This window comes from Parasteatoda tepidariorum, chromosome 8 (assembly GCF_982258835.1).
Source record: "Parasteatoda tepidariorum strain Cologne lab strain chromosome 8, Ptep-v5.0, whole genome shotgun sequence".
NCBI classification, from domain to species: domain Eukaryota; kingdom Metazoa; phylum Arthropoda; class Arachnida; order Araneae; family Theridiidae; genus Parasteatoda; species Parasteatoda tepidariorum.
The window spans coordinates 9,979,560-9,991,162 of record NC_141762.1 but is presented as its reverse complement, the minus strand read 5'-3'; the positions used below and the strand labels follow the sequence as shown (position 1 = coordinate 9,991,162).

Genomic DNA, 11,603 nt, shown 5'->3' with positions numbered 1-11,603 from the left:
CACAAAATGCGTGAAATATTTCATATTCATTGAAAAAAGAGAAAAAAAGAAGAAACAAGTAAAAAAAAAAGACTATTAGGACACCTCGGAATTGTTGTATCATTATTTATGCGTAGAAGGTAGACCTTCGGAAAGTAATTGATTTTCGTTTTATTAAATTATAAAAGAAAAAAAAGAAGTAAGCAATGTATTTAATAAAATGGCGTTTGATTGTAGTCAAAATGACGAGAAAATATTTCTGTAAAAATTGACACATGTTTCAAATGCATAGTACATTCACTGACAAAGAACATAAATAAAAGCAACATACTTTTCCTTCAATCTAGAATTTTGCGTGATTTCAAAAGTGCATTTTTAACACGTTGAATGCCATGAAGGTCGCCGGTGACCGGCACTGAGTTTGCTCGTAGCTACACGGGAGTCACCGGTGACCGGCAAAGCCAAGATTATTTGAAAGACATAATTCGAGTACATTTTAAATTTTTTTACATTATTATCGTTACTAAAATGGTTTGAAGATATTAATGCAATATAGAACACGCGAAGTTAGTTTTATTTATATGCACAGAGATGCCAACTTGCTCCGGACAACGAATAAATATTTTTCAAGTGGTAGTTTATTAATTGCGATTCTTGGTTTAATATATTTTTATCCACCACTATTTCTAAACAATTCGTAGGCTTATACAATTCACCATTTTTCAGATATATCATGCCACCTGCCTGGACTACTATACCCGAACACCTAATGAAAAACCTCAACCAATGTCAAAATAAAATACTCAGAAAAATTACCCGTGCTAGATGGCTCATACGCATTTCAAATATACGTGAAGATCTCAAAATTCCGTCTCTATCCGAATATACAAAGAAATTAAATGCATAAAATCTTTAACTTCGAAAACTATAAAAAAGACGAAAAACTAAGACCAATAGGCGCTCACTTCACCTCCGATGCCTCATACTACAACTAACAGCATAAATAATAGTCTTCAATTCCAGCATGCATAGCCTACAGAAATTATCCAAAGCATCCATTGTCTATAGCATGAAATACAATGCCAATGCTGAAATCCTGGCCTACGTTACCCTCACGTTGACAACCAAACTACTGCCAATTCACAATTTACAGCAAGTTGCTACTTATTATTTTCCTTTTTCTTTCAGTTATTCAAGCAAAGGTGCTTGATATCCAATACCAGCCACCCCATAAAATGCTGAACGCAAGCTGTTTATTATAATAATTTTTCCGTAACATTACATGATGTAGGGGATATGGGCGTTCTGCGCGGCCCAGGTGCTCAATTTTTGTAAATAAAGTAAAGTAAAGTATATATGTCATGTAAACCTTTTAAAAAACTAGCAAAATCTGTCTGAAATTGGAAATTTAGTTTGTAGTTATTTACCGTTTGGCCAGACGGGCAACCTATGTAAAATTAGCGTGGCATTTAACGTATTAAAGAAAATGCATTTATCCGACTAGTTTGCATTACGTAAAAAAATAATAATTAAACCATTTCATTTATGTATTTTTTTCTTGAGAAACAAATGAACGTGATTACCACGACTGAGTTTGCTTGATTTTATAACTGCCGTTAAACAGCCGACAAACTTTTGAACAATGCTCAACACCGTAACCTTGTAATTTTAAACCCAATATAGAAGACGAGGGAACTCCTGGATCAAGTACAGGAAGAAATTTGTCGTCGTGGAGGTCTTTTTGATGGAACTAACTCACACTTGAGTTACATGGAGAGGAAAACCACAAAACCTTCCTCGGATAGCCAAGGTGCGAGGAGACTCTAACGCGTCTATCACGGGGATATATTGCGTCTGCCTTGTGATCGCTGCAAGCGGGATGCGGAATTTGTATTGACCAGCCATAGCTGAAATTCGAAGCAGGTTCACCTCATTGGAAGGCGAACTCTCTATCCTGTCAGATTAAAAATTGCAACCATAATTTGCTGTTCTGGAAAGCACCTTTTAAAATCAGACATCATTTTGCCACCTTAACTCTAATCAAATTTCGCCAATTAACAATAGCACCTAACTACTACTCCTTCCCTGGCAAACCCCATTGCCATGTAATGTGATCGTCTTCCCGAGTGTGTTCCGTTTAAAAATAATTCAAAAACAGTTGATAGATGCAAAAAATAATAATAAATAAAAATCACCAGGGATAAAGTTGACCAGATAGCAACATCATCTTTCTTAAACAAGAGATTTGATCGGTTTAAGAAAAAGAACTGATATTTGAAACTATTTAAGCGCATTTAAACAGATATTATAACGTTTCTTAAGGGACTCATTCTACTTAGAAATAAATAGAATGGATTTATTTTGTATTTTAAATGTACCATTGAACTCGAAATTTTAATTATAGAGTATGCAGAGCCATCAAGGTGATATTCAAAAAATTTTTTTAAATAATTAGAAAATTTCATTTTCTTTTTAAAACTGCGCATTATTGATAATTGTCAACTTTCTTTACTTTGTAAAAAGATCATTTTCTGGGGACAATGAAATTTAAATCATTATTAGTTTGGTATATTTAATTGTAAGCAATCGTTCCACCACTACATACGTGTTGTATGAAAGGCTTATTGCTTTATTGCAGAAAACAGAGCAGTTGGCATAACAAGAGAAAATGCAATTTTTGGACAGGAAAGCTCTGAAGTTAAACTAATTTCTGTGTTTAAAGTTATCTGTTTGTGAAACCTGGGCTTATTTTGCTCGATAACAAACTCAATTTTCTCTATTAGAAAAACAGCGTTTGCAAAAAGAACTATTTATAGCTCAGTTTGCAATAAAAAAAAATCCACCATTTCTTATTAATGTTAGTGATAAGGGATCAACAGGGTTGACCCTTAACCCTTTCGCGCCGACTGTCACAAATACGTGACAGCATAAAATCGTATCAATCAGGGTAAGAAGATAAAACTGGTAATCAAAGTATTTCTTTAGCAGTTTATTTGTAGGCGGAGTTATAATTTTTAGATATATTTAATTCACCATTACTTTGTTCAAAATAAAACTATTTAGTTATACTTTGAATTAACATTGATTATATATATGATTGAACTAACAATAATTAAAATAAAAGCAAAGTAAGTCTGTCAAATTAGTAACGACTACATTTAAGTTACCGTTTTTTATTTAATTGCAACTTGATTCTGATTTTGTACGAATGCTTTTCTGAATCACCCGTCCCCAAGGGGTTAAGACAGAGATGCCAACTTGCTCCGGACAGCAAATATATATTTTGAAGTGGTAGTTTATTAATTGTGATTCTTGGTTTAATAAATTCAATTTAGTAGATTTTTATCCACCACTATTTCTAAATAATTCGCAGGCTTATATAATTCACCACTTTTTGTACCAGTACTTATGTCAAGCGATACCTTTTAAAATGCAAGCAAAAATAATCAAATACGTATTTGCAAAATTTACTTAGTAGTTATTTACCGTTTCTTTTAATTATTTTGGCGTGTCCGGAGCAATTGGCATCTCTGCTAAGAAATGGGAGCCTGCTAAATACTATTCTTTCTGTAAGACCTGAAGTGGTAGACCTTTCATAACCAAAAGTTTTTGGCAATTTTGCCAACATTTTAAAAGCCTCACCAGGAAAGATTAGAAAACAAAATGCTATTACATATCAGCTTTTAAATCATCTGTAGTGGTGTGGAAAATTAGTTTTAATCAATAAAAAATAATACAGTAAAACATAAACATAGCTACCACTAGATAAATTTTTACAGAAAGATTAAAATGTTCAAAGTTTTTGGCAATTTTGCCAACATTTTAAAAGCCTCACCAGGAAAGATTAGAAAACAAAATGCTATTACATATCAGCTTTTAAATCATCTGTAGTGGTGTGGAAAATTAGTTTTAATCAATAAAAAATAATACAGTAAAACATAAACATAGATAAATAGATAAATTTTTACAAAAAGCTTGAAATGTTGGCAGCACAGGAAAAACGCAGGAGATACATCGAGGGTAATTAACAATGCTCGTAATCATAACCTCTACGAGACGGGCGAGTCATACATGCATACCTGCCAACTTTTACGCAATTGGCGTAAAATTTTATTTCTATATTTAAAGTGGTAGTAAAATGTATGCTTTCTATATATTCCTTCCATTTAGAGACTTAATTTAAAATCTTTTTGACTGACCACCACTATTTTTAAAAAAATTTAAGCATATATATTAATATGAAATACCGTTCACATATGTTTTATCCAAAAACAGCATATGTTACAGCCTAGAAGTGTAAATTCGAATTTACCAATCCATACCCTCCAACTGCTACGGAATTTCCGTAGTTTCAGAAATCTTCTTTTCAGACGGTAGCAAAATTAATGTCTTAATATTCAAAAAAATTTAATTTTAACGTAACTTGTCCACTATTACTTATAAAAGTGCAGGCCATATGGCTAGATTCTTAAGTTCTGATAAAAGTTTTATGAGAGATCCATTTGCTTTAAAAATTTCGACTTTGGTTCGCTACCACTAGAAAGAGATTATTTTCAAAATCCTCAGAAGTTGGAGGGTATGCTACCACTGGGGAAAATCATCCTCGAGAGTATTAAAAGCTTGCAGGGTGTCGTTATGCATTCTCAGGGTGTCGATAATCAGGGCAAAAAAATATATAGCTAGTAGCTATTTTTTAGAGGACGGGGTAATGATAGCTTGTTTTATTTAATTCACCACTACTTAGTTCGAATTAAAAATTGCATAGTTACAGTTTTCACACGTATCGATTGGACGCGTTAGAATTAAAGTGAAAGCAAAAATAAGTCTGTCACATTGAGTTATGCCCAAACTTTAGCTACGCATTTTATTTTTTACTATCTTGATTCCGTTCGAATACATTTATGAGTCGCCCGTCCCGAAAAGGTTAAAAAACATATAACCAGGGCTGTTTGTATACCGGATATCAAACCGGTTATAAAGTCATGTTCATTTTCAATCATTATCACAAGGAACATATATCGGCAATTCTCAAGAATAAGAATCGTTATTTTCCATAACAGGAAATACAAAGATGCCAAATCGCTACGTACAGCGGATAAATATTATCGAGTGGTATTCTTTTAATGTATGACTCGTAATTTAATAAATTCGATTTATAGGGTTTTTTACTCAACACTACTTCCAAATAATTCAAAGCCTTATGTGGTGTGCCACTTTGTTGCAGTTACCGGAATGCAAACTGCTCCGCTTTCGGCAGAAGGTTTAATATAAAACTTGTAAAATAAGGATGTTTACGCTCACTCCTTATAGGACAAGGTTCCCACAGTCTTTGAAAAATATAGTAGTGGTAGTAAATTAAGGTTAAAGCTGGACGATATTTCTTATTTTAACATACTACTTCGTCGTTAAGTGGTTTACAAGTTGGATTTTTCATGCATACATACTTTCTTCGGTGGTTACACAAAAATTATATTATAGACATTTCTTTAATTTCCGTTACCACTTTTTGCAATTTACAAGGCACGTGGTAGAGTAACCACAAGATAACTTCTTTCTTTCTTTATTTAAATCAAGCTGGGTGCCTGGGCCCCTAACCCATTCATCATGAAATAATTTACATTGTTTGAAAACATTTTATATTATGCAACATTGTGGTGGCAAGATTAAAAAGACAGGAAATAAGAAAAAAGAAAATATAAAAAGAACAGATATTACAGGCATTGTTTGTAGATTACATATTTGTCAGTTTTATTGGAATATGTTATTTAATGATTTATACAGTAGGTTTCTAGATTTTAATAATAATGGATTTTTTAAAGTACTGTTAAATGTTCACAGTTTGAGTTTTTGATTTTTATTTTCAGCTGCTCAGAATAGACTGCAAGATGACACATGAGATTGATGTAGCTCCGGATGCATTGGAAAGTTGATGATTTTTTCTGCGATCGATGATGCTGTGCACTATGCTGTTTCTAATGAGTTGACGATATGCTGAAAGGATGGATGATTCTGATGACATGTAGAAAAAGTGATATCAGTTGGGGTCGAACCTGGGATCTTTGTGGTACAAGATAACTTCAATAACAATGCATTCAATATGATACTTCGAATTTTCAATATGTAGTGGTGGAAAAATTACTTAAAATGAAAATCACTAAACTAAAAATAACTTAATTTCGCTACCACTGGAAAATATTTTTTTAAAGGGGATCAAGTTGGCAGCTCTGCCGTTAAGCCGCGTTGAACCCTTTACAAAGTTGGTATTAAGTATGGTAAACAAGCATGCTAATATTACTGTGCTGGCCGTACTGGTAGCTGGTGTATAATATTTCATCTTTTGAGAAGTACAAGTAAAACATTCGTTAATATTGATGTTCAGTGCGCAAAATTAAAAAATAGACCATTCTGAATAATGTTTGATATAATGATCGGATCGACACGTTCTAAGACTCCATCATAAAGGTTAGAGGGGATGAAATCAAATATGCTAATTATTTGGTACAGACCATATTTTAAGTTACAAAATCAGACACAAGACCTGTGTATGTGAATGAATTTTTTTTTACTTATTTCTTTAAACAAAAATTACATATTTATCGAATTTGCTTTACAAATTATTTTATTACACTAAATTCCGATAATGAAAAAAAAAATTCTAATTACTAGGAAGTATTAAATTTAATAATTTTATATGCAGACATGGAATTTTGATTTCTGGATATTTTCAACGTTTACTATTCCAAAAAAGTTGGTAATATTTTCTTGTATTTTAAAGTTTTATACGTTTTAAGGAAAATGTAAAATAGTTTAAATTAAAATCGTATCTTTTTCTGACACTTGTTTCATGAAATTTAAGGTTATTTTGAATTTTTGATTTCCTTGAAATGTACTTACTCGATGCTTTTTTTTATGTTGTACTTGTACATTTACTTGTACTTTTCACTCGTTAGTTTTAAAAATCAAAATTTTTTACTATTTACCCTTTAATTTTGCTTAAAGTAATTGTATTTTTACTCGATACATTTTAAAAGTAACGTTCCCATGTGTGGTCTGCACAAATTAATTAGCATATTTGAGGCCTTCGAACTATTAAGAGCATTCGAAGAGCCTTTTAGCTTTCGAACTATTAAGATTGCGCCCTAGAACGTGATGATCTAATCATTAGATCAAAAGTTATTTAGAGAGGTTCGTTTAATTTTATGCACTGCACATATTTTTAAATTGCCTTTTTCAGTCTGTCTTATATTTAACCCAGCTTCTACTTCTACTATAATATTTCCGTGAGCCGTGGTTGCTCAAGGGATAGAGCGTTCGCCTTCTAATGAGGTGGATCGGGTTCAAATCCCAGCGATGATTGGTTGATACTAATTCCGCATCCAGCTTGCACCAATCACATAGCTGACATAAAATATCCTCAGTGGTAGACGGATCATGCGTTAGACTCCCCATGCCGTCATGCTAACCGTGGGAGTTTCTTGTGGTTTTCCTCTCCATGTAACGCAAATGCAGGTTAGTACCATCAAAAGTAAATTTCTCCTAATACTTGATCCAGGAGTTCCCTTGTCCTCTGAATTGGGTTCAAAACTACAAGGCTACGGAGTAAAGCCAAAAAATTGGGTCGGCTGTTCAACGACGGTTATAAAATGAAATATAATACTACCATTATATATTAATTCGATTTATTTCGATGATTATTTTTATTGATTTATTTTATTTACCTAGTTATTTTATATCGATTTATTCCGTTTTATTTTATTGATTTATTTAATCTCGCATTCTTGCTCTCTTTATTCGACTAATCAGAACTGGGTGTTTGCCAAATTTTTTCCTCTAACTAAATCTAAATTAGTTTTTATAATTCATGCCTAATAATTCTGACGAATCAATTGATGCCGACTTCGACGGCAGGTACTAAATTCCACAACTATAATACATATTCCACACGTAATCTGCTATATATATATATATATATATATATATATATATATATATATATATATATATATATATATATATATATATATATATATATATATATATATATATATATATATATATATATATATATATATATATATATATATATATATATATATATATATATATATATATATATATATATATATATATATATATATACTAGCTGTACCCGTTCACACGTTGCTGTGATTAATGATCAAATGTATACAATACATCAAAATGGAAATTAATAATAAAATTATCCTTACTTATATGTCATTTGAATATAATGAAACGTAGATATACATAGTTGATGGTAGAATAAACATGTTTCTTCACTTGTGATATTAAACAATATTGCAAACGATATCATCATGAAATGAATGATATTTGATGATTGATGGTGAACTTTATCTTAGTAGTGCTTGTATATATACAAAATTTTTTGTTTTCCCATCTGGTGCAAGAACAAATAAATTTGATGGTTTTCCAACTCGTGAACACGCAACGTACAGCTGTCCATGTGAGAAGCATGGATTTATCAAGTTTAATCCACATACTTGCAATGATTGTCCCTGTGCTTTGTTAATGGTCATTGCAATGGCTAGTCGCACTGGAAACTGTAGACGTTTGAATTCAAATGGAGTATTCGTTGGTATCATGGGAATGCGTGGTATTAGTTCATGTTGTCCATGGTGTTTTCCATTTAAAATGATTGCCTCAATTATGTTATTCATTAATTTTTTTAATGATAGCCTATTCCCATTGCATAGTCGCGGTGGATTTATATTTCGTAGAAGGATGATTGGGGAACCAATTTTCAAACATAAAATATGCGGTGGCATTCCTGGTAGATCCAATAAATTTAAAAATTCTTTTGGATAATTAACTGATTCATCTTGATTGACAACAGTATCTATGGATTTACATGTTGTTTCTTCATCACGTATTTCATTTTGAATTTTTCAGTTTATTAAATTCACATCAATGTTTTTGGCTGCCAATATAGCACGCTCACTAACCCATTGATTATTTTTTTAATTCTGCGATAAATTTGGAAACACTTTCGCAATCAATTCATCAGTGGATTTTACAATATGACAAAAGTTTTCTGGTAATGCTATACAGTGTGTGGATTGGTCCACTTCTATTGTACCATTCCCAATATCTAACAATTGTTTTGTAAATCGTTCAGAAGATTCATCTTGTTGTAATTGAATACGCATATTGGTCTTTAAAGATATTTTCTCCACATACCGCCATAACACTGATGATTTGAGACATGCATTCAATTCATCTGCTGGTGTTGAACGGGGTATGACTGGTAGAGTTTGTCTAAAATCACTAGCTAGCAAAATGACTGCACCACCAAAGAGCTGCTCATTTCCTCTCAAATCTTTTAACGTGCGATTGAGTGCTTCTAATGATTTCTTGTGTGCCATGGTGCATTCATCCCATATTATAAACTGACATGATCTTAGTACTTTTCCCATCCCAGAATCTTTGCTAATATTACATGTTGGAGTTTCAATTACCTGCACATTCAATGGCAATTTCAATGCTGAATGTGCTGTTTGACCACCGTCCAAAAGAGTTGCTGCAATACCAGATGATGCAATAGCAAGTGTAATATTATTTTGTGATCTTATAGTTGCCAGAATAATTGAAATAAGAAAAGTTTTGCCAGTACCTGCAGGTGCATCTAAGAAATATAAGCCACAACTCTTGTTAGATATTGCATTTATAATTGTTTCATATGCTGTTCGTTGTTCTAATACCAATATCGGAAGATTAATTCGAACAAATGTTTGTAATTCATTAACATCGAAGTGCGTTTCTCGTTGTATATCACGATCGAAAATGTCATTACCAGATCTATTTGGAGCAATCATTCCCAATTATGTCCGTGATTTGTTGGCTATTGTCAAACATACATTCTCAATTAAAATCAATGCTTCATTGTGTATATTTGATGTAAATTGAATGTTGGGATTAGCATTTATTCTACGCATGCGATGTAAAATGTCTTCACTCATATAGTCTTTATATTTTTCCCAAAGATCCTTTGGATTAGCCGAAAAACATGTAGTTAGTATGAGGAAAAATAGTGTACGTATCTGTGGTGGTTGAGCTGTGTTAGAAGCATCAGCGAGTGAAATATCCCAATGAGCATCGTTTTCTAAGAGACTTAATTTCTGGCAAGCCTCACGAAATGTAGCACACACATGGCCATTGACTGTTTTTAATTCTTGGAAAGATGTTGGTCCACGAACATTGATTAATAATAATCTCAGGTAAAAGCATTCTGCGTTATTTGGATGTACAGTGTACAGACGACCCAATGCATCTGTGGAATATAAATTTAGATGACCATGTACTGCTCTACCTTGTTTACGACGCTGAAATTTTCTTGATGATGTATTCCACGTAAAATAAGTTGGTACTTCAGAGTACGGTAGTGTCCTTGCAAAGGTATCATTTCTACATACGAGTAATGTGAAAAATTCAGTTAATGTTGTTGGCGGTGGAGACATTGCTCTTGCACGTACATTTTCTGATGTACAATACACACGCTGTCCATTTTCAAGATGTACTGCTAAATGAACAACGGTTGGATATCGCTCATGAATGGAAAATGATAAAATACGCCATACAGCCTCATTGCTACTTATGTAGCGTCCCAGTTGATATTGGGTGACTTCATCGTTAGAAGCAGTTGTATTTTCCAGTGCATACACTGCCATATCGCTTCCTTTGTTCACATATTTGCAAATATATTTTATAGCTTTCACTGAATTGCAGTACTCAACATTTATGTGCGCGTTATACGTTTTTAGTAGTAATGGAGAATATGGTACTACAAAACGATTATCAACATCAATAGTATTGTTGAGTACTTTTAGTTTTATGGATTTTCCACCATCTTCGGTAGATCATCGTCGATAGAGTGGATATCCATCATTGCCTGTAATAGTTTCAGCAAGTAAGTCTCTAGGATACCGCTTTGTGCACTTTCCACCTGACATGCATGGTGAATTATTATTTAGTGAGCCACATGGACCGTGAATCATATTGTATAAATTGTATAAATTAATAAAGAAATTTTCAGCAAACAATTTTACCCACGGATTTGCACATGGAAAAACTGTATAGATTAACAAAGGAAATTATTTAGTAAAGGAATTTTTAGTAAATAATTCTAACCACGGATTTACCCGAAATGGATTTGCACATGGAAAAATTATACAAATTAACAAAGAAATTATTTAGTAAATAATTTTGGCTATGGATTTACCTGAAATATATTTTGCTTCGGCTTTATTGATACAATATCAGAAAGCACTCTGTTTTGCGGATATAATCGTGTGGGCTGAAGAAAAGATTATATCTTTTTTTTCCCCGGTTTTTTTAAATAAAATTTCACTTTTTTTTTCCTTAAACTATTGTTTGTTATTTTTTTACTTATTATTTCCCCCCCTTTTTTTTAATTTGTCTATTATTTTTCCTTGTTTTATTCTTCATTTTGATATATATATATATATATATATATATATATATATATATATATATATATATATATATATATATATATATATATATATATATATATATATATATATATATATATATATATATATATATATATATATATATATATATATATA

General features: G+C 32.0%; 2 protein-coding genes across 2 annotated transcripts; both read right to left on the bottom strand.

The window, feature by feature from the left end:
- Positions 1-8,975: 8,975 nt before the first annotated feature.
- On the bottom strand, positions 8,976-9,830 carry LOC147805279 (uncharacterized). Its single transcript, XM_087149405.1, has one exon. It carries the CDS (start codon positions 9,828-9,830, stop codon positions 8,976-8,978), a length of 855 nt encoding a protein of 284 aa, XP_087005531.1.
- A 6-nt stretch (positions 9,831-9,836) lies between these two features.
- On the bottom strand, positions 9,837-10,682 carry LOC147805278 (uncharacterized). The gene has a single exon (XM_087149404.1). The coding sequence runs from the start codon at positions 10,680-10,682 to the stop codon at positions 9,837-9,839; it is 846 nt and encodes a 281-aa protein (XP_087005530.1).
- Between the last annotated feature and the right edge of the window lie 921 nt (positions 10,683-11,603).